This window comes from Xenia sp. Carnegie-2017, unplaced genomic scaffold (genome assembly GCF_021976095.1).
Source record: "Xenia sp. Carnegie-2017 unplaced genomic scaffold, XeniaSp_v1 HiC_scaffold_71, whole genome shotgun sequence".
Lineage (NCBI taxonomy): Eukaryota > Metazoa > Cnidaria > Anthozoa > Malacalcyonacea > Xeniidae > Xenia > Xenia sp. Carnegie-2017.
The window spans coordinates 25,318-49,073 of record NW_025813539.1 but is presented as its reverse complement, the minus strand read 5'-3'; the positions used below and the strand labels follow the sequence as shown (position 1 = coordinate 49,073).

Here is a 23,756-nt window from a genome sequence, read left to right as displayed (position 1 = left end):
TCCCATGTTTCATATTTTGCTCGAGATTAACTCCAAACAGATGACTAACTTTACCGATGCTCAAGCTAACGAAACGATGCTGACGAGAGAGTGCGGTCTGTTTCGGCACCCTTGATGGCACTGCCGCTGTAAGAGGTAAATGAGAAATGAATCCGAATACGTGTTTGGATTGAAATAATATAAAACTCAAAATTATTAATCTGCGTTACTGAGCACTGTTGCCATTTCACAGAACACGTAGCCATTTTACAGATCGAACACTCTTGTCATGTTGCACGCCTACCGTAATCATTGCACGTATTACGTATCACGCATTCTTGCCGTGAGCTTCAAATATTCTCTACGCAATACCAACCCTCTCTACAATCACATTCTAAAGTAACATTCTGATGTTAAGAAAAGAACGTGATCGGTTTTTTGGGGGTTGTTTTTATTATAAGATGCTACATACTCTGCTACTAATAAGGTCCATGCTATAAGGGTCGTACTAACTAAAAAAATCAATCTTTTATTTGAAACATAATTTGTTAAAAAATTTAAAGCCACAACTGTCAACTATTTGCTGTAACAAAACATTGCTACTGGTTACTGCATACTTTTGTGTAACAATCACATATGCTCGATGATATTGGATTATGCGGTGCTGTTTATTTCACAAAAGCACCGTAAAGTGAAAATGTCGACGCAGCGGAATTCGAATTTCGAAATGTTAAAAGTGGAATTCATTTATGATATATATGTTGCTTTATTTTGAGTGTTCGTTGGTACCGTAAATGAATTTATCAACGGCCAGGGCGTTTAATCAATTCTAGATGTTGTGGTGCAGCGAAATGAAAAGAGAGACGTGTATATTAGTTGTTTGTGTGAACAAATAAAACAAAACTAAGACAAACTAAACTTCTTATAAGCCAAATTGTGAACCCACTATAATTAATATATTATAAAGGTAATGTTGTGAAGGTGGTGGGTGTCTATCGAAGACGGAATTTATTAGTAAGTAGCGTTGCAAGGAGGGGGGGCGTTTAATATGTATAAGGTGTTAATTTAATATAGGGCATTTATTAGATCGTTTACGTCACATATGCCCATATATCATCTGAGAAATACAATTTGCCTTATGCAAACCAATGAGACCTTTGGGAAAACTTGAGAGCAGATCAGTGCAAGCAGGAGACCGAAGGTCTTGGGTTGCACGATTGCATCTGCTCGAGTTCCCACAAACGGCTTTAAGGTTTGCATAAGCCAGTGCAATGGTGCAAACACGAAAAACAGTTTTTACCTCTTGTATACAATGATACAAAACAATAATTCGAAACAGATAAATTTACATCGATATGCAAATTTTTTTTGGTTAATAGATTGATTTGATTGGTTGAGTTGAAGTCGGTTTGCACAGGTTAATGCACACACGGCTATAGACCAATCACCGAGCGGGTACTATTGTTTTTATTTTATATATGGACAATAGACATTACTCACATATGTTGCATACTCTTAAAAACTGTACTGCCTGTCCATATTAAAGCCCATTTATGTCATTTGAGTTGAAGCAATGCCGAAAAAAGATGCATCAAGAAGAAAACATAAACCGTCTCACTTTCGAGAAGCTCGTGCAAATTGGTGAGAATGTCTCCACTTGTGGTGTTTTTTGTCAACCGGTGATCCGTGAACGCAGTCGCTTGTGTCCTTAATCGTTATATATGACTTTATTATAGGTTGTCAACTCTGTTTCATCAAGATTCCTTATGTCGCGTAAAATGCTCAGATGTTCTAAAAGTGTTGAGAAATAAATATAAGAGTATATCTGTTCGAGTGTGGGTTCATTGTACGAAAGTGTTTTCCTACGGTGAAGCGAATTCATAGCAATCATGTCTACTTTTATTCTGGCATTAGCCACATCGACGCCATTGAAAATGTTAACCAATGTCATACGGAAAATGGTATGGTTTAAAATAGCTAGCGCAGTCCCTAATTAACATAAATTTCAGAGGCACACGATAAGAATAATTTGAGGAAGGGCTTAATTTTTGTGTTAATTGTATATAATATTGAGAACCTTTTTTGGTGGGGAATGATTTTCCATCTTGAGAAGAACTACCTTGGACATGGAGCAAACTTTATTTTCTTGTCTCATTTCATAGATTGCTCAACTGAGAATAAAATGCTATGTGGATTACCTGATTGCATGAGTATCAATCGGTCGGAATTGCTACGTTCCTCATCAAAGAAGCCTACATATTCATTCCCAAATGGGAATTTTGATAGCATGGAGTTATGTTGGTTTAGAGGAATGGCAGTTGCAGTGAGGAAATCTGAGTTTGATGTCATTGATGAAGCAAGAACTATTCTTAGCTTACCATCTCATCCATGTTTTCCAATCTTAATTGGTATTTGTCGGGATGAAAAGCCATTCATTTTAATAACAAAATTTTATGGTCATGTAGGAACTGGAGTGTACATGTCCTTGGAAGGATTGTGCTATACTCATGGAATCACTTTTGCCGAGTGGATATCTTTATTAATTAAGATATGGGAAGGCATAGAGTTGTTGCATTCTTGTGGATTTGCTCATGGAGGTCTTGGAGTTCAAAACATTATTGTTGTGAAACAAAAGAAAAGAAAAAGTTTGGGTGCCAGTATTTCTGAATCTTAATGAAGTCAAAGCTTTATGTGGAAGTATTGACAACAACTTAAGTCAACAAGACTGCTTAGACTTTGGCATCTTGCTACATAAAGTAACTACTCTCCTGCAATAAAAGAAACATATGCATTACGCCAGCAAGAGAAATTAACTCAATTGTCCAAAGCTATTTCTTCTGGTTGCAATGCATTGTCAATAGCAAGACGTTTAAAACATATTGCACAAACATAAATATTTTTTTACTGATGCATAAGTATCTCAATTATTACAGTTATTTTTACAAATATGATATCTTATTTGCCCATCCATTGAATTGTGCATGTCTTTGTGTAGGTGAAAGGTAGAACACCCCCCCTCAAAAAAAATTATAATGTAGTTTTTACTTTTGGGCTTTAATCTTCGAAATTTTAATTATAGAATTAGACATTCTGCATGGCTTATATGTGAATAGTAGAATATTACCTTTTAAAAAAACATGTTCAATCCAACTAAAACTGGCTTATTTACAATCCAACTAAAACTGAAAAGTGAGTTGATTACAATGCACATATTGCAGTGCTACCTGCTACCATTGTAAACAATTTCATTGCTGTGAAATTGAAAACTATATGTATCCCTGTTTTGATAAAATTTGAGTAACTTTCCTTTCAAAGGACTTGTTCAATATGAAGGTTTGGGTATAATCAGTAAACCTATGAGTCTCAAAAATTACATTGCCATTGTCCTTAATAATATTTTTTCCAAAGATTGTTTCCTTTTTTTTAATAAGGTGGAAGGTATTGCCTGACTCATGATTTAGCCAACATCCTGTCAATTTACCTCTTGCGCTTATCTGGTGCAGAGCTTGTAGAGATCCGTAAATGAAAAAGCCAGAACTGACTTTCCTCATCATCACAGTACACAGGCAAAACGAAATGATTTGCCTGAGACACATATGCATTCAATTTTTTTTTTAACTCTGTCAAAGCTTCTGGACATAACACTTTCCAGTGTGTTGATATTATTTCTTTGATTTCAGAAATGCTATGTGTCTCATTAATATCCAATACCTCCACATCTTCTTTTGATACTTTAAAGTCACATTTTCCGAATACATTACTAAGCAATTCCTTGCAGTCTTCACCAAAATCTTGCAAAGGTGCACCTTCTGACGTTTCAAGAATGAAGGAAATACTGTCCTGGCAGTCCATGATTTTTGTATTTCCTTTGAGCCATATTGTCGTGGCTTCTTTAGGCGAATGTTATCTGGTAGTCCTTCAACATGAAAACCACCAGAAAGATATGGAGCGAGAACCAGTCACACCTTTTGCTTCACCTTTAAGAAAAATGCTCACTGACAAGAACTAACAGACATAATGACTTAACAACATGACTGTAAAAGGGTAATTTTACAAAATTACTCACAGGAAAAAATTTTGTATCTTCCATATACTTTTTATTAAAAAACAGAGAAGATTTCTTTATGCAGGTGTATCAAACGGTAAAATTAAACTATAACTGTAAGGTAAACACTACCATTCAGGAATATACAGGCAACCTTTGTACATAACTGTTATTAACAACATTATACTGTTTTCAAAAGTATTTAATGAAAAGTTTATTCAAAAAAGATTTTTTTTAAACTTGCAGCCATAGAGTGAAATACTTTATCCAGGCCTGTGGTGGTTAAAATTACACCTGTATGATCACGTCACTCTCAATGGTGAAGACCTGCATACAAGAATAAATAAAAAATTAACTTACTATACTTCTTGTTAAAGAGCATTCTTACATCCTCATGAGTCCATTTCTGTTTTTCTCGGTCTACATCTACCAAATATAGCATACAAATTTTTTTTTTAGCTATACAAACTACAAAGGGAGGAGAGGATTATTCATATATCCAGCTGAGCCCAAGTGATTACTTTTGAAAGCAATTTACTTTCAAAAGAAATCCGAAGGGCACAACTGAATAAACATTCCTGGAACAGCACTAATGCTTGAGAAATAATGCACTGGTATTCCAAGACCCACAAGTTTCTGAAAATAACTGTGTAGGTACAGCACTTACCCAAATACTCAACGAAATTGACACCAATTTTTCATTTTATTCAAAAGTTGATTCCTTTTCTGTTCCAAACTGTTGAAGACAAGAATCACCAGGCTCCAAGAATAAAACAACTGCTTCACAACCAAGACTTTCTAAGTAAGTAAGCTAGCAAAGAGAAATTTAATTGAATTTACACAGCATAAGTTTTCAGCAAATTTTTTCTCTAAGTAAACAAAAAGTATAAAAATCAACACATCTACAATGTGTTAGATTAAACACTTATCATAATTGCTTTGGGCTTATTTTATGATACGTATACTATTATTTTGTGGGGAAATTAGAGCCCCTCGCACACCCTAATCTATCTAAAGCTATGGGGATTGCAAAAATTTCTTACAAAATACTCCCCCTTCACATCCATGACACAGGTCTATCAATGCTAATATTTTTCACAGTAAAATTGCAAACGTTACAAAATGCTAACTTTGTGGATCTGTAACCCAGTAGACTTGGCTAAATTTCAGCATTTATTTGCTACTTCTAACAATTCATAACAACTTTTACAAATTTTTTTGTAGTAGAAGTTTTCTTTAGGTAAATTGTCTTTCCTTTAGAATGGATTGAAATTTACAAACCATCACGTTATGTTTATAGAGATGCTCAACTAAATCTACGCACAAACAATCAAAGTAAAAATCATTCTCTTATATCATAATACTGTACATATGTACAGTGGGTAATAACAGCTGTACCTGTGACAAAAGCTGCTTTTTCCCTTTTTTCACTTGGTTTGTGCGCTGCTTAACTGTCAGGTCATGAATGTCATTGCTTTGAACAGCCTTTGCTCTTTCTGCCCAAATCACACGTTCCTCTGCCCCTAACAAGTTCCAGTGGTCTACAGCTAACTTCAACTTCTCAGAATTAGAGCTCAGCAGCTTGCATTCCTCTAAAATTACAAAATGCATATTTACAAAAGGCATATAACAACAGAAAGAAACAAAGTACTCTTTTGGGTTTAAATGACGACTGCACAGGTTTTGTCTTAGCACTTTTGGTGGAATAAAGATGATACATATTGTACAGGCCATAAAAAACATACAGTTTATAGATCAGAACCTGAGTTCAGCATATGCGAGCAAAAAAGATTATATGCTGTAGTTCTACGCTTTGAAGGGCACAGTCTTAACTCCTCATCTTGATGAGAGCTGGCTTCTTTTTCTGGACTGCTTTTCATTCCCAATCCATTTCTAGAAGAAATAAAAATAAAACTTTTCTTTTTCTTGTAGCTAACCTGGTTAACCAAGGTTATTTACTACATGGTGTATGAACAAATAGAGTACTAACATGAAGCCTTCAAGTTATTTGAAGAATAGGATATGCTAACTTAGTCTAAACAACAAAAAATTATTATGTTAAAAAATATAAATGCTTCTTTGCAAACCAAACAATCAAACAATTTCATTAGAAAATTCTGCAATAAGCATGAGCTTATTTCACCAGTAACAGAATTCATTAAGTATGTAACTACGAACCACCATCTATATGAAACTTCTTTCTCAAATTATTCGTAAATTAGGAGAGCCAAAAAAGTAAAAAATGTGACTTATTCCTGAACAAGATAAAAATGTTTAGGGACTATTAACCTAATTAATAAAAAATTTGTTAAGTTATATTAATTTAGGTTTTGCCTTGATCACCTTCAATGGTATGCACCCAATGCAATTAAACCTTCAAAGCAATTATATACATTATAATGGGGTGACTAGCAGAGAGTAGAAATTAGAAAAACATCTCTAGCATTTACAATTTAAGGTAGATTCAACATTATTGAGTCTCCATAAACTGCAACGATTCTGTCATTTGCAAACTTTCAAAAACATGCAATGAATACAGCATAGTCTGCTCAGTTATTTATTCATGCAATGTAAAATTTCACTTGCTGTGAAAACTATGGATTTCTAAAAAACAATTAATTAATGGAAAAATTCTCAAATTTACCTACATTTCAGGATTATTATTTGCAAAATGATAAGGTCCCTGTTTGTTATAGCATGAATCCCAAGCAAGTCTTTCATGGAAAAGGGAAACACCAGTGGGCATTAAAAATGTGTTATAGAGAAAATGCGCATTTAATAATTTAATTTTTGGAAAACCATTGTCGAGGGAAAATCGATAATGTTACATTTGTGATAATGTTACAGAATGCCTGCCCTTAAGTTTCAACAAACTCAGAATACTACGAAAAATTTGTGATCAACAGTCTTTAAGGCATACTCAAAAATAGAAAAATTACCAAGTTTTCCCACCCCTTTTTAAGATGTACTACCTGTGGCACCTCTATACTATGAAATGAATATTATGAAATGAGTATATGTATGTAAATACTATAATCTTATTACTTTTATAAAGTAGAAATTGCATTATTGAAGAAAACTAGAGTTCGATTTAATGCAAAAAGATATAGTAACCAGTGGTACATACATATTACATCTGACAACAGAGAAAGATAAAAAGCTCGAGAGGGTTGAATACAAATAAAAACAAGCTTGTTTTTTATAGTACATAGTAAAACAAGTGTGAGTATAAAATATAATAATTATACGCTTAATAGGCCAAGTTAAAATTTTAACAGTAGAATAAATTTTACAAACATCGTCAGCAAACGTTGCAATTTTCAATTGTCAAGCAATACTAAATATAAACACACTGGTATTGTGGTACAGTCAAAAAATAAACCATGCTCTCCCCAATAAAGGGAAAATCCTAAGTATATCTGTTTATATATTTCTGACATCTTGTAAACTGTCTATTATATAAGTTAAGGGTATAATTAGAAGATATAAAATGCACGCTATATTTAATGTCAGTTACAGAAACAATAACTAAACCCATCAGATCAAAAAATACTGGCGAAGATCACTCGTTGCTAATGAAAAAGAAAGCGCGGGTAAAAAATATAAACTCGTGCATTCTGTTTACCTTGACTCTTTCAAACGTGATATTAGCTTGGTTCGCAGCTTCTTGGATGACATCCCTCATACAAGCAGCTGTTGAAATCATTCCTCGATCATAATAATCCTTCAAGATCTTTTTTTGTTCGTCATTTAAAATATCATAAGAAGCTGAACGTCGAACGTTTTCCGCCATAGCCAGATCACAGAACAGGAAAATAAAGTTGACTAAATAAAGTATTTCATAAATTCGTGAATCCCATACATCAGAATGCGCGGAATACATTCTATTGACGCTTCGTAACGCATTTCTAAAAATTAGAACTAACGCTTTAAGCGTTTTAGAATTGGTGAAACGGGTGTTAAAAGCTGTCGTTTATGTCAAATTATTAACCATCTACTTTTGTCTTCTTTTATTTGTAGAAAATGGATACCAGTAAGTGAATTGTGTGTTTTAATTGTGTTTGTATAATTTGTAATGGTGATAGTGTTTTTGTCGCATGTATCAGTTATAAGGGGAAATATCGAACACGACGGGCCATTTGGCGCCGTGGTGAAAATAACGTAAAATAATGTGAGAAGGTCGTGTATAATTAAGTTCACAACGTCTCATTGTTCGTGCTGTGAAGAACTTTGAGTAACTGTTTTTGTTGCTATTTAAGTTTTTCTCGGATTTCGTCCATATTATGTTCAAAATTTAATCATGTTTTTTAATGTTGCAGTGGTGAAAATGGTGTTGAACCTGTAGCTGGAGCTAATAATGCACAACCCAATCATCATTATGAAGAGGTTGTTGGAGAACTTAGAGAAAATGCCTATAAATCAGTTGTTAATGAATATGAAACAGTAAATAATCCATTAACAAGTGATGAAAGTAAACCATCAACAAGTAAAGCACCACTACATGTTTATGACTCGATCGATAGAGAAAATAGAGAAGGAAATCCGGTTTGTTGTGGATATTTGTCATTTATTATTTATAAATAGGATTTGTGCATTTATTTTGTTTTTGTTGGATTGTGGTGATGATTTTGAATGCATCATGGAGATTATGCGGGGTGTTTAAAAAAAACTGCTCATATTTGAAAACACCCGCGACATTTGGAATTTATACTATTCAGCAATACATGATCCCCAAATACCTGTAAACGCAATTGAAAACAATACGTACGAATTGCTTAATTGAAACTTGATTTTATATCAGGCGATTCTCTCTAATAAACGCTTTGACTCCAATAGTCGCACCCCACACGTTGCCATTGTTAACAGTGGGTTATCGATTGCGCTAAGAAACCGTATATTTAGTCTTGACTTTGTTTTTATTTTCTCACAATATGGTGATAGAGAATGATGTAAACGTCTTTCTATTTAACTCCTTGTGTCAATTGAAGGCCCCCTCCCCTTTCTAGGCTGCTATTTCATTTATTTAACGTCCTGTGTTTATTAGGTCATTTACGATGTATAAAAAACCTATGTATATTTTATCATCTTATGTATATATGATAAAATATATCGTTAAACATTTAAAGTTTCTCCGGATTTTTATGTATAATTATATTGAGCTTTCGACTCGATGCTTCCTGTCTTCTTCAGAATTTATGAAGGTATTAGCTATTTACAATCCGGCGAAACTTTCAATTTTGAACAAGAATTATGTCTAGATTACAAATTTTAAAGCTGATAAAATATACATATACAATGACAATATATACGTATGTTTTTATTTAGTTACACTCCTCTGTTGAGTCAGACAAAAATCGTCCTGCACTAATTGCATATGCCATTACTCCAATGAGTAAACTGGCACCTGTCGAGAAAAAAGACAAGAAATGCGATGACAAAAAAGGAGATGAAAAGATGGAATAGTAAGTTTTATCTTTTGGAAAAGATCCACAAAGCTCGACGTCATTAGTTGATGGTTGAAGAAAAAAGTAAAAATAGATTCATCCGTGGTGAAAATAACGTAAAATAATGTGAGAAGGTCGTGTATAATTAAGTTCACGTCATTTTTACGACATTTTCACAACGTCTCATTGTTCGTGCTGTGAAGAACTTTGAGTAACTGTTTTTGTTGCTATTTAAGTTTTTCTCGGATTTCGTCCATATCATGTTCAAAATTTAATCATGTTTTTTAATGTTGCAGTGGTGAAAATGGTGTTGAACCTTTAGCTGGAGCTAATAATGCACAACCCAATCATTATGAAGAGGTTGGAGAACTTAGAGAAAATGCCTATAAATCAGTTGGTAATGAATATGATACAGTAAATAATCCATCAACAAGTGATGAAAGTAAACCACCAACAAGTAAAGCACCACCACATGTGTATGCCTCGATCAATAGAGAAAATAGAGAAGGAAATCCGGTTTGTTGTGGATATTTGTCATTTATTATTTATAAATAGGATTTGTGCATTTATTTTGTTTTTGTTGGATTGTGGTGATGATTTTGAATGCATCATGGAGATTATGCTGGGTGTTTAAAAAAAACTGCTCATATTTGAAAACACCCGCGACATTTGGAATTTATACTATTCAGCAATACATGATCACCAAATACCTGTAAACGCAATTGAAAACAATACGTACGAATTGTTTTCCATTGAAACTTGATTTTATATCAGACGATTCTCTCTAATGAACGCTTTGACTCCAATAGTCGCACCCCACACGTTGCTATTGTTAACAGTGGGTTATCGATTGCGATAAGAAACCGTATATTTAGTCTTGACTTTGTTTTTATTTTCTCACAATATGGTGATAGAGAATGATGTAAACGTCTTTTTATTTAACTCCTTGTGACAATTCAAGGCCCCCCTCCCCTTTTTCCCCTTTCTAGGCTGCTATTGCATTTATTTAACGTCCTGTGTTTATTAGGTCATTTACGATGTATAAAAAACCTATAAATATTTTATCATCTTATGTATATATGATAAAATATATCGTTAAACATTAAAAGTTTCTCCGGATTTTAATATATAATTATATTGAGCTTTCGACTCGATGCTTCCTGCCTTCTTCAGAATTTATGAAGTTATTAGCTTATTACAATCCGGCGAAACTTTCAATTTTGAACAAGAATTATGTCTAGATTACAAATTTTGAAGCTGATAAAATATACATATACAATGACAATATATACGTATGTTTTTATTTAGTTACACTCCTCTGTTGAGTCAGACAATAATCGTCCTGCACCAATTGCATATGCCATTACTCCAATGAGTAAACTGGCACCTGTCGAGAAAAAAGACGACAAGAAATGCGATGACAAAAAAGGAGATGAAAAGATGGAATAGTAAGTTTTATCTTTTGGAAAAGATCCACAAAGCTCGACGTCATTAGTTGATGGTTGAAGAAAAAAGTAAAAATAGATTCATTTGTTGAATATTTTTTTAAAAAATGCCGAAAACATGTTTTTCTTTCTCTTATTATGGTAGTTTAATTCTTATTATAAATTTCCTTTAGAACTGGCGATCGTCGTTAATAAAACAAGAGTACGTAAAGATTGTTACTACATTTATAATGTTTTATTTTGTTCTTCATTATATAATCTAGATTTGATCTCTAAACAGTATTAAACCGAATACTTTATGATTGTGTCTGTGTACGTAATCTTTTGCCATGAACAAACTTGAATCTTGGCATCTATGCCACAGTTTGTGAATGTATTTTACTTGCCTTTATAAGGCAACAACATTACACACTGACTTTAACACAGCATTTTGAATAGAATAGTTTTAATCGTACTTTTACTTTTATTATTTTAATTATCATGGTTAAACCATTTAAACTTTTATTTACATAGAATTTAAGTGTAGAAATAAGATAGAAAAATCAAGCAATGTCAAGGAGTGTGATGGCAAACTCTTTAAATTGCTTCTTTACGATTGAATGATTTCATATGCATTAGTGTAAGGGATGTTTACGAATAAAACAATTTCATGATCATTATTATTTTGCTTCTTTATTTTCGTGTCTACTGTAGATGTGAGATTTTACCTACCCCAAAGACAAGCTAACATTGAGTGGCTTTGTTTCAGCAAGCTTATGGTAATAGAAATTTTTAATTTAAAATTTCTAGGAAGACAGCAAACTGCAATTTAAAACAATTTAGTGAAGAAAATGTAACTAAATTTTAATGTGTGAGTCACTGCACAATGGATAGTGCTGTCCTTGCTTCGTCTAATGGTAGTTTTCAGCGAGCAAACATCTCAATTATGCTCATCAGTGGACAATATTCATTAATCTTTAATGATAATCAATGACAGATTAGCAGGATAGCCTAAGGTAGAAGATAGCCTAAATATATATATACCGCAGAATGCAGATTTTCAATTATTTCTTACACTGAAATGATTCGTAAAATTCAAATGTCTTACTTGGTAGTGAATACGCTTTATTTTAAACCGGATTTGCAATTCTAAGGTAATGGTAAAGCAATGTAAATACAACGATTAAAAGAAATTATAGAACATTACTTTTGTACTTTTAATTTCTGAATTTGTTTTCGTGACTTGTTGGGTTTAGTGTTCTGGTAAGAATTTTTATTATTAAATAAAATACCAACAATTGATCAAGGTCACTTTTTGTCAATACGTTTTATTAGAAAGAAAAGTCTATATCATTAAAAAAAGGAAAATTTGTGCAAAGATTTTACTAGGTTTTCATGCAAGACACGGACAATTTTTGCACAATTATGCCCACTAATCTTAATCATACGTTTTCTTGTGATGATTTGGTTTTCATAGAATTACTCTATCATTCTATAGCAACATATGATGTAAAGAAACCTATAAATAACTTGACTGTAAACTGCTCCGATACAATTGTAGCTATTGTTGAGGTAAGAACATATAAAGCATATTTTATAGAAACTCTTTGTCATATACTTTCTGGTCGGTACTTACTTAGAATCAAGGATTCGAAGATGCCAATTTCGAAAGTATTTGTCGTCTATGAAATCGGTCGCATAAAATGTGAAGAAGGAGATGATGATGATGATGATGATGATGATGATGATGATGATGATGATGATGATGATGATGATGATGGTGTTAATGATGATGAAAATGATGATGATGACGATGATGATGATGAATTGGTAAGTTTATTACTTTGTACTCTGCAACCAATCTCTAGTTAAAAAATGACATCACCATATCATTTTAGCAGAGTGAAGATGAAGTTGATGATTTGGCTGACTTTATTGTTGATGACGACGACACTGTAATACTAAGAGACCTGGGTGACGTATCAAGACAGAATAATAATAGTGAGAATGATAACAGATTACTTGATTCATATGATGAAAATAATACTATTAATAGTCATATAGATGATGATTTGGGTGACATCATTAATGGTGACATAAGCAGCAGTGAGGACAATGACGTGATGGGTCAACAACAGTGACAGTGAACTTGATGCCAGTATGAGATTTTTTCTTGCTCATTCCAGTGATTCTACTGATTTGTCGTCCTCTGAAATGTCTGATTAAATGATGTTTTTGAAGTACATTTTCACTAACACTGTATTTATACACTAATTTCAAGATTCTTAGATACTTGAATTAGTTTATATTGTTTAATTTCATGTTCACTTTAAGAAGTGTTACTTAGTATGCTAACATAAAGTGGATCAAGATATGTTTGTCCACCGTCTTATTTTACTGAAAAATGTACAGTAATCAAAACTAATTTCAACATGACAACATGGCATGTTTTCCATTATATGTACTGATGTACACGAAGTGTCGTGCTTTCATGAAGACAGGTGAATTACAATGAAGGCTAAGATAACTTATTAAGGTTCAGTCTGAGATTTAAATCAACACCAGGACTTTGGTCAGCATCTTTTAAAATGCTTTGGATTAGGAACAGCGAATACGAAATTCTGAATATTAATAATAAGGCACTAAATATTATTAAAGGGTAATAATAGATCTCATTAGCACAGAATCATTTTGTCCTTTGTCCCTTTATTTGAAAATTGACACAGGAAAAGAAATTATAACCCGACGTTTTGCTCTCCATACTACCTCATCAAAGATCAACAATATTGATAATTACGTGCAAACCAAGGCTAAGACACTAACCTTTCCTCATATTTAGAGCTGAAAAATCGTCCAGGGTGTGAATGCCGACTGCAACAACTACCAAACACTCCTTTTTCATCAAAAAGTTGATTTTTTCCTTTGGAGTGAAGTGCTTCTGTAACTTCTCCAGCCTCAAATATCTGACAACTCTAAAATAAGGTGGAGCACATTATAGATTAGCGCATATATAACAATTGTTTTATTACTGTAAAAATAAACATGACATTTTACAAAATCAAGACATAGACCATGCATAAACATGATAAATTAAAGGAAAAGAAAAAAAATTGGCTGTTTGTAATTTTGATTTTAAATCCACGTAGCTACTTACATATGTATCAGGGCCCATGGACCTTTGTTGAAGCATAGACCCACTTTTCTCAGGGGCGAAGCCTGCTCAAGCTTTTACTCTTACAATGCAAATTTGTCAGCAAAGTTGTAATTTCTTTAGAAAATCAAATCCATTTATTGTTTTTCCAGTGATTGAATACAAAAATATTTGCAATGTAAAAGTAAAAAAGTGCTGGCTTTGCCATTGCTTTTTCATGGACTACATATAAAGTTTGTTTTCAAACTATTCACTACCCCCCCCCTTCACAGAATACTTTTGAATAGGCTTCAAAGTCCTTCATGATGCAATAATTACCTCTCCTACTTTGTTGTTAGATTTGTTATAATGATCAACAAAATCATCTGCTTCATCTTGATCAGCAAACTTAAGGCAGCCATGGTTTGGATGGCAAAACTATTCCTTGCCAACTTTTTACGAGTTAGACCAAAGCAAGCATCCATGGAATGAATAGTCTAAAGCAAACAAAGCTCTTTAAGAAAATAAAATGAATTTTATGGTAAACATGTAACACTTCATATTTTACAACAACATTAAATGTTCTGATAATATACGTGACAAAAAATATATAATTTAAAATAGTTCACAAAGCAAATAGTAGAAAAAAAGAAATCAAATACTGACTTGTGGGCAAAGAGGGCAATTTCTATAATCAATCAGGTCTTTCTGTATGAACTTTAATGATCTGACTTGGTGTTTGAAATATCTGACAAAAAAATCAAATTCTTAAATGATATAATATATACAGTCAAACCTCTTGTATCAAATGACCCTTTACTAAGCAGATACTGTGTAAAATCCAAAACTTAATCTCATATAGATAATAATAATGAAAGTATAATGATGAAATCTCAATCAAGCTGACACTTTCATTAAGCTGACACTAGTCTGTTGTCCAATGGTGTGTACTTAAAACAGGTTAGACTGTACTACTCTACACATATAATCTAACTATTAGGTCTACAATAACTGTAAATAGACTTTTGTTTTATAACATATAACTTATTTGAGGCAAATACGCATTATTTATGTTGTTTGTAAATAACAATCATTCAATAAAATTTTTTGCAAAGTACAACCCATCTATTTCCAATATTTGATGGGTAGACTATCACATGGGTGCACAATTCAGGTTTATGAGAAATACATACCAGTCTAGGCAGCATTTCAGGATAATCAACTTCAACAGTGCTGCAAAATTTGTGCAAGGATACATGGCTCTCGAGCAAGAATTTTTCAGCAAAATCCATAAAGTCAAAGTGAAATGCAATTTTGGGTTTAGAAGATGAGCCAGGCCACTGCTGGAGTTTAGTTAGTTTTTCAGCATCCTTAATACACTGACAAAATTAGACAATTTTTAAATGCTGCCGACCTAAATTTTGTATGAGATTAAAAATTGGATTATTTGATATGCAAATAATTAACATAGAAATTATTGGCCTAAATGAAGCTAATACTTAACAGTATGACTAACATATACACATTTACATATAGTCAAAGTCAAAATACTGTCATTGTTGCCATACTGTACCTTTTCCATCCACACATATTATAGTATGTGATTCTGTTGAAGAGCAGTTAGCATGCTGACTGTCACGTAATATACCACCAAAAACTAATGGAACAAACATTTCACAATCAGTCTAAAGAGTAGTTATTTATCAGAACATGTATACATTACATAAGGCACCATGCACAGCATATAGCAGCATATCTTTTTTTTTTCTTCTCTTCATTTGGAGCAGCTTGCTAGTCAGTTTCACACAGTTTTGACATTTCAGTGGCAATGTCTGGATCCACTTGTCATTTGCATTTACCCACTCCTTCAAATAAACCACACTTTCTTAATTTTAAAATTACAAGGTGTATAATAATATTTTACAAAATACTTTTTAGTTTGAATATTAAATATTTCTTAAAGGGAACTTGAATTTACACTTGTGGTAAACTGCTCTAATGAAACAGCATTGATAATAGCCCAATCAGTGTATTTGCTAAGCAGTTATTAATGTAGGGTAAATTGTTCGGCAAAGAAATATTGTCATTGTTGGAAGACGTAACTCTATTCATTTCAATTTCATTCAAAGTGAGCTAATCAAACTTACATGTGCTGATTTGCCAGGATCTTTGAGTGGTCCATGAAAACTGTTATCAGTTTCATCAATGAAAGTCATAGTGTCTGTTTGCATACATTCATCTGTATTTTCAGCAGATACATTATTTAAAGAAGTGCAAGGCTGAGAAGATTCTATATTTTGGAAATTGCTTCCTTCTTGACTCACGCTGCACTCTTCGTAATTTGCACACCGAGCGTGAAATACCTATATCAATAGTTTTGTGAAATTACTTCCTAAGTTAGCAACACATAAATGAAAGGAGAACCTTAAATAGATTTTTTTATATGTAAAACTCACAATGCGACGACGATCTCGTTCTGATAACACGGTTTCTGTTTCATTAAGCTTTGAAGGCCAGACACATATGCCAATATTATCCCTCTTAAGTGTGGGAGCTACAAGCAGTGGTGTATCCGAATTACTCACTCCCATCTCACCAGTAAAGCGACACACAAAGTCATCCTCTTTAAAATGCTTAGAGCAAACTTCGGAAGACGCAGAAGGTACCCAATTTTTTCGTTTTCTTTTGACAAAATCAACCCAAGCTTTTCTACGTTTCTTAGCTTCTGGTCTGGTATCATTCACAAATGGGATTCTATGGAGAGCAATCCCCTTCTTCGAATTTGATGTGTTTGAACATCCAAACACGACGCATCTGTGTGGCATCTTACCGGAAAATTTTTTTAGCAAACTTCTTAAAAAATATATCTTTTAGTGTTTGCTATAATACTAACGTTATAGAATAGCTGCTATTCAATAGCAGAAATGCGTTCCCGATGTGACGTCACACTGGCCATTTGTCATTATTAATTACCAGTCTTTTTACTCTCACCACAGAATAGATAAAGTAAATGGTTTGAACCCGGGAGTATCGTTATATGTTTGTAAATGATGATCGTCCAGGTTAATAAAGTCCTGAGAAGGACTGTTTTTGATGTTGTTGACTGACGTTTCGACAACCTTAGCGGTAGTCATCTTCAGAGTCAAAAAGATGACTCTGAAGATGACTACCGCTAAGGTTGTCGAAAGATGACTACCGCTTTTTGACTCTGAAGATGAAAGATGACTACCACTTTTTGACTCTGAAGATGACTACCGCTAAGGTTGTCGAAACGTCAGTCAACAACATCAAAACAGTCCTTCTCAGGACTGATCATCATTCAAACTCTCTGAAATAGATACATACAGAAGCGCCACTCGATGTCGGAGCCTTTGATGTTCGTGTCCGCAGCATCCGGGCAACTTTACACGGCGGCCATGTTTCCAGCCAGATAAATTCAGCCAGATCGCAATATAATATATAGTTCTGCGGATGGGGTTAGGGTTAGGGTTAGGGTTAGGGTTAGGGTTAGGACCCCACTGGTGCTGTCAACACTCCTTTATGGAGCAGAGGCATGGACAATCTACAGGCTTCAAGTGAAGAAACTGAGTGCGTATATGATGAGACAACTGCGGGACATTCTGAAGATATCATGGCGGGACAAGATCGCAAATGCTAAGATTCTCCGTCTGACTGACCTGCCACACATGGCTGACATGCTGATTCAAAAGAATTTAAGATGGATTGGTCATGTCCATCGTATGGAGAGATCTCGTTTACCACGCCATCTATTGTACAGCCAACTAGTAGAAGGGAAACGAAACCAAGGCCGACCTCGACTCAGACTCAAAGATGTCATGAAACGAAATCTAAAGAGGAGAGACATCAACGTGACAACCTGGAAGCAACTGGCTGATAACAGACCGGCCTGGAGAGCTTCAATCCAACCATAGAACAGTCCTCGTCGTTTACGACTGACTGCATGATGATGATGATGATGGATGGGTTTTGGCAAATAAACCCAAATATTTCTATAGATTGGCCATTTTTTTAATATTTTTTTGTGTGGATACAGTTAACACATCAAGCTCTCAACAATTTATCATTAATTCGACGTCCGTTTTGATAAATGAGGGTTTATTCGGAATATTTACAAAGTAGATATGTATCTGACGAGATGCGTACTCGGTATATGGTTTGTCGTCAGATTTAATTTTAACATATAAGAATTCTGCAGAGAATCTTGAAGACATTTGTTCTAACATTTGGAATCTCGGTCGTGGCTGAAACAAGTGACAAATCAAATTATCCTCCAGTTAAGTTTATATATTGCAAACGTTTGGCAGGACATTCGAATCACCAAAATTGTTTACCCAGGTGTTTTAAACTATCAGAAGAGATGCTGCATGGCCACTATGAAAGTCATCTGATGCCAAAATATTTCGTATTCATCACAGTTGTGACTTGTGAAGCTTGAATGACTTTTTGAGCAAGTTGGAACATAAGCAGCAGCATGTTGGCCTCCACCAATAAAGTGCTTGAATAGCAATTTGTAAAACATATACTGCCATATGGTCCACATGACTTAACTTTGTTATTTCTGCCTTTTTAAATTCAATCAGGAGATTATTTATATATTTGACATGGATGCTTATTGATGATGTGAGAAGTGAACATAAAAAAGCTTCCTGAATGCTTTTGTGAATTGGATTGGTGTTGGCTTGGCACTGTTTCCCCCTGTCAAATGTTTTAAAAAAGTTTTCTGGTGTATCTGTGTTTCACCTTTTGGTAAACATTTTACTGTGTAAAGTATTACAATTTAAATAATGGCATTAAGAGTAACTATAACTGGTTTTGTCAGAATAAGTTCTGTTTGTGACATGATTACTTACAATAAAAATTTAATTTACTGAATGAAGTTTATGGATTTTAACAAAAATTAAATTTTCGAGCCCTTTGTTGCAATAATTTCTCTCTGCTGGTTGATCAATGCGGTGAATCAAACATAATTCTAATCATTTTTCACATACAATTGTGGGTCACAACTCACAAGTGAAGTTTAACCAAAGAGCTAAGCTGTAGGAGCTTGACAATATGTTTGACATAATGGTAAAGTTGTTAATTTAATTGTAACAATTTATCAATAACTTCATTCTTTAAAAAATTGTAATTTCATATATTGTTTATTAAAAATAAGACAACAAAAAACATCTTTATTTGTAAGTTAATACAAATTTGACAGACATTATAGCCACAGGAACTCAATATACAATTACAAATAAAAACTTTAAATTACAATTATGCAGACAAGCTACATTGCAAATAAAAAGCCCCGATTCAAGAATCAAATATAAAATAAATTAGTTTAGTCCAAATTTTATACCAATAACGTCTTCATCTGAAGAACGTTCTTTACGCACAGTAGGTCGTTTTATCGCTTCTATCAAATCCGTTGACCATTCTAATAGGAAACTCTTTACTAGAAAATACAGAAATGGAATCACACTAAATATATTTATTACTTTTGTCCTAAATTATAAATTCTTAGGGCAACTGCCGTTCAATATAAGAGACGTTCTAAACATGGATCTCGCATACAATTCAAGGCAAGAAACTATAAAACCCGTAAAATTATATTTGAAGAACGTATTTTACAACAAAACTGTTTCTCACCTCATATGCTTGATATCCTATCCGATGGCATTAAAAATTTTGTCCATAAGTGAATTTAAATTCGTCAAATTTTCGAAAAGGGATTTACTATTTGTACAGCAGTTCATGTCGTGACGTCACTTGTGCCGATTGCGTATAACACGAAAACTACTTTTGAGCGATGAAATTAAGTTAATTTCAAGTTTATTTTTGCGCGATCATTTGCATAATGGCGGGTAATTTAAATAATGCAAACAATCGAGATATTCGACAGGTTATAAGCCGATATTTAAAAGAGGTCGTAGAGAATGGTGAATATTTCACAGGCTGGATTGATGGAGAGACTAACTTGAACGAGTTTTTACAAAAATACGAAGTTGCTGGATCGACATCTTTCAAGCTTCGTTCGTCTGCGCTGTGTCCAAATTATTGTAGATGGAACGAGTCATTAAACCATCGCTCTTGAACAAGTTAAAAATCGATAAGAACACAATGAAGCGCAAATTAAAAAAATAAAGAGGTTTTTTGTCAAAGTTCCAAACCAGCAAGCACACACAAACCACCCACACGGAGAAGTGTGCGGCATTTCCAATGGGGTCCATCCGCTTATAATAGAGAAAATCCACGAGCTTGTTGCAGCAGGTGAGGCATACTGATTTTAAACATTCATCAAACTCTAACGGCAATACGGCGTACTGAAAAGAAAGGTGGCCTTACATTATCATCCAGAACTATTGGGCTGTTTTTATTAAATAGGTGTAACACAGTGGCAGGAAGTTAAAAGTTACTTACCTACCATGTGGAAAACATATTGTTCAAGATGATAAAAGTCAAGGCCCTAACATAACCGGTCATTTTATCCAACCAGCACAGACATCATCAATCATATCTACTCAGCTACCAACAAACAAAAACTTAGCAAACTGGATCAGGTGAATTTGCAAAAATGATTGTGAATGGACAAGCAAAACCCCACATCAAAGTTTCACTTACGCATGTGTACAGTGAAGGAAGAAAGTGAAACGGCAGAGCCAAGCCAGAAACTTTTATATGTTCATCACGAACAGTGGCAGTTCTCCATATTACAATGGTGACTCCTGCACTTGGGACACAGGACGTACGGTTACACATTGTATGGATTGTTTTGTAGAGTCACCACAGTGCTCAAACCTATAAAGGTGAGCTATATATATACCGGGTATATATATATACCTATATATATACCGGGTATATATATATATACACCCGGTATATTGTACATTGCACTGTGCACAGGTGTGGACACATATTACTGTGTCTGTACCACATGTGCTTGTAGAGAGCAGATGTAAGGGATCCAGTGACCATTCATGCATATACATGTACCAATTTGCACTGACAAGACGTAGAACGCTGAAACATGCATGTCTGCAGATTGTGTGTGTATATATATATATATATAAGTTTGAAAATTTGTAATCCAGGCAATGAATATATAAAAGATAAAAAAAAATAAAAATCAAAAAATAAAAATCCGGAGAAACTTTTATCTTTTATATATATATATATGTATATTGATGAGAAGAAGAAAATACACAAAAACTACAATTTCATCCCGACAAGCCTGTTTCGTGATTTCTCACTCTTCAGGGGATAATATTAAATTAATCACTCTTCAGGGGATAATATTAAATTAATCACTCTTCAGGGGATAATATTAAATTTATCACTCTTCAGGGATATTATATAATATTTAATTTATATATATATATGTATATAAAAGATAAAAGTTTCTCTGGATTTTTATTTTTTTTATCTTTTATATATTCAATGCCTGGATTACAAATTTACAAACTTATAAAAAAAAAAACAAAAAAACGAAAGCTCAATAAAAATCATTTAAAAATCCAAAGAAACGTTTTATCTTTTATATATTCAATGCCTGGATTACAAATTTTCAAACTTATATATATATGTATACATATATAAAGACAAACCTGGGTTACTTCATAAGACTTCATATTGACTACAAATTTGTTAAAAGTGGTATGAAGTAACAAGACTATCTTCATTTACTCTACTCTGTGTAGGCACTCTACTGATGACTTGAACCATTGCATAATCTTTTATTCACTGATATATATATATATTTATAGGCTGAGCTATATTTTTAAAATTATCAACACATTTCTTGACTTTAGATACCTAAACGTTGAATGGGCAGCCCGAAAAAAACTTGAACATGATTTTAGGAGCAATCGGGTTGTTTACCCATTGGTAAGTCAATTTGTAAGGTACCCAAAGAAATATATATATATATAGTTGTAAACCCTCATCCAACAACAACAACAACAAACAACATTTATATACCGGCCAGTATTAATCCCCGCCAGAGGGGTTGACCGGTCCATGAATTTTTCCACGCCACACGTCTCTATCTCTCGCATAAACCCTCATCCATAAACATCTTTTTCTATCTCACATGTTTTAGGTACCACAGCAACCAAACTCAGTTGACTGTGGAGTTTATGTCATGAAATTTGCAGAGATGTTAATTAAGGTAACTCCATGCAGACCATGCACAGTTAATAATCTAAGACTTATCTTAGTTATTTGAACAATGACATACACAACTACCTGTAGCTTTATTAATCATGTTTGTTGTATTATATATGGCAAAACTCTACTAATTATCTTAAAACATTTTACTTTCTACTCACCATTTTCTAGGAACCATTGACTGGAGAGATGTTGATGAAAATTCCTGATTTTCGCCAATCATTCGATCATGCCGAGATATCAGCCATGCGAGAACGAGTCAAATCACTTTTGTCAACATTATAATTCTTGTATTTCGAACGATTTCTGAGCAAATCCTCTGTCGATAATTACTAATTTATCGCTAAATATACATGTTTATTTAAAAAAAGATATAAAGTTATCTAAACAGTGTATTTTAATATTAAGATACATTGTTTACTGTTTAGAGATTTGTTCACCCACTCATACTCATACTCATACACGCATATGATCTCTCAAAAGTAGTTTTCGTGTTATTACGCAATCGGCACAAGTGACGTCACGACATGAACTGCTGTACAAATAGTAAATCCCGAAACGAATCTCTATTACTGCTAATAGCACAGAATAGATACATATTCTGTATCTATTCTGTATCTATTCTGTGCTAATAGTAATAGTAATAGTAATGTGCGAATAGATATGTATCTATTCTGTGCTAATAGTAATGACAACCAGCGAAAACAACCACGATACCGTAAGCATAAAATATTGAAAATAATGCTTCAGGTTTTTGTGAAATAGACACACACATTTAAATGAGGTAAATCTACTGTAAAATAACGTATATTTTTTCAAGTAATGCTTTAGCTATATTAGAAATAAATATCAAACGGCAATCTTTACTGTCAATGTGTTAAGCTTTAATGCATAATCCCATGCGCATTACTTGTGTTTTTGACTGTTTGTGAACAGCTTGGTGCAACTGTCTTTCTTGAATAGATGGGTAAATCTTAGTTAAAATGTCCAAAAAGGAGTTAGAAAAGTTAGCTTACCCCTACGACTTAAGTCGACTGGAAATATATTATAAGTAGGTATGTAATTTTTTGAGTTTTTTTTGGTAGGATAGATTCTGGATGTCTTATAAAGTATTATGATATTCTGATAAATCTACTGAGAACTTATGAGGAAAATATCTTGAACTAGGAGAGCAAAAGAACGAAATTCAGAAATTCTCTAATCATGTTGCTGGTTCTGTTTTGAGCCAAGATATTAGAAACTGGATTGTTATTGACAACCATGGATCTACTACTGAACAGAACTACATTAAATTCCCATTGAAAATACTATTTCTTAAATTAAAGTGCATTGGTTTCTCTGACATAACACTTTTCTTATTGCTGCATGAAGGCAAACCTGTTTAAATAATTATAATGTAGGTGAAGATATTTAGCATGTTGTATAATTGTTATTATACAGACATTATTTATAATATTATGGCCTTGTGTAATGTATGTCAAGAACTTATTAATTCTCAAAAATGCTAACCTTCTTGCACTACTTTTCTTTTGTGTCCTTACAAATTACAGTTACCTATACTAATT

General features: G+C 33.4%; 3 protein-coding genes and 6 long non-coding RNA genes across 10 annotated transcripts; 5 read left to right on the top strand and 4 right to left on the bottom strand.

The window, feature by feature from the left end:
• The first annotated feature begins 105 nt into the window (after positions 1-105).
• Positions 106-1,801, top strand: LOC124459249. Of its 2 annotated transcripts, none has more exons than XR_006953531.1 (2): positions 106-135; positions 1,716-1,801. It is a non-coding gene; the product is annotated as an uncharacterized LOC124459249 (long non-coding RNA). The 2 variants fall into 2 exon arrangements; XR_006953532.1 differs by lacking the exon at positions 106-135 and adding an exon at positions 1,521-1,620.
• A 27-nt stretch (positions 1,802-1,828) lies between these two features.
• LOC124459247 lies at positions 1,829-2,604 on the top strand. The gene is made up of 2 exons (XR_006953530.1): positions 1,829-1,940; positions 2,142-2,604. It is a non-coding gene; the product is annotated as an uncharacterized LOC124459247 (long non-coding RNA).
• Positions 2,605-3,927: 1,323 nt separating this feature from the next.
• LOC124459246 lies at positions 3,928-4,716 on the bottom strand. Its single transcript, XR_006953529.1, has 3 exons — positions 4,692-4,716; positions 4,385-4,450; positions 3,928-3,956 (listed from the first exon to the last, which is right to left on the bottom strand). It is a non-coding gene; the product is annotated as an uncharacterized LOC124459246 (long non-coding RNA).
• Positions 4,717-4,727: 11 nt separating this feature from the next.
• LOC124459290 lies at positions 4,728-5,876 on the bottom strand. Its single transcript, XM_047008781.1, has 3 exons — positions 5,787-5,876; positions 5,423-5,616; positions 4,728-4,835 (listed from the first exon to the last, which is right to left on the bottom strand). Exons 1-3 carry the CDS (start codon positions 5,797-5,799, stop codon positions 4,728-4,730), a joined length of 315 nt encoding a protein of 104 aa, XP_046864737.1. The 5' UTR covers positions 5,800-5,876.
• A 3,412-nt stretch (positions 5,877-9,288) lies between these two features.
• Positions 9,289-10,023, top strand: LOC124459289. The gene is made up of 2 exons (XM_047008779.1): positions 9,289-9,486; positions 9,765-10,023. Exons 1-2 carry the CDS (start codon positions 9,413-9,415, stop codon positions 10,021-10,023), a joined length of 333 nt encoding a protein of 110 aa, XP_046864735.1. The 5' UTR covers positions 9,289-9,412.
• Positions 10,024-10,841: 818 nt separating this feature from the next.
• On the top strand, positions 10,842-11,572 carry LOC124459230. Its single transcript, XR_006953519.1, has 2 exons — positions 10,842-10,916; positions 11,087-11,572. It is a non-coding gene; the product is annotated as an uncharacterized LOC124459230 (long non-coding RNA).
• Positions 11,573-15,709: 4,137 nt separating this feature from the next.
• Positions 15,710-16,980, bottom strand: LOC124459215. The gene is made up of 3 exons (XM_047008732.1): positions 16,479-16,980; positions 16,170-16,385; positions 15,710-15,887 (listed from the first exon to the last, which is right to left on the bottom strand). Exons 1-3 carry the CDS (start codon positions 16,845-16,847, stop codon positions 15,726-15,728), a joined length of 747 nt encoding a protein of 248 aa, XP_046864688.1. The 5' UTR covers positions 16,848-16,980; the 3' UTR covers positions 15,710-15,725.
• A 2,118-nt stretch (positions 16,981-19,098) lies between these two features.
• On the bottom strand, positions 19,099-20,470 carry LOC124459218. The gene is made up of 3 exons (XR_006953511.1): positions 20,446-20,470; positions 19,675-20,348; positions 19,099-19,480 (listed from the first exon to the last, which is right to left on the bottom strand). It is a non-coding gene; the product is annotated as an uncharacterized LOC124459218 (long non-coding RNA).
• A 1,366-nt stretch (positions 20,471-21,836) lies between these two features.
• Positions 21,837-22,561, top strand: LOC124459220. The gene is made up of 3 exons (XR_006953513.1): positions 21,837-21,909; positions 22,124-22,192; positions 22,363-22,561. It is a non-coding gene; the product is annotated as an uncharacterized LOC124459220 (long non-coding RNA).
• Positions 22,562-23,756: the final 1,195 nt, after the last annotated feature.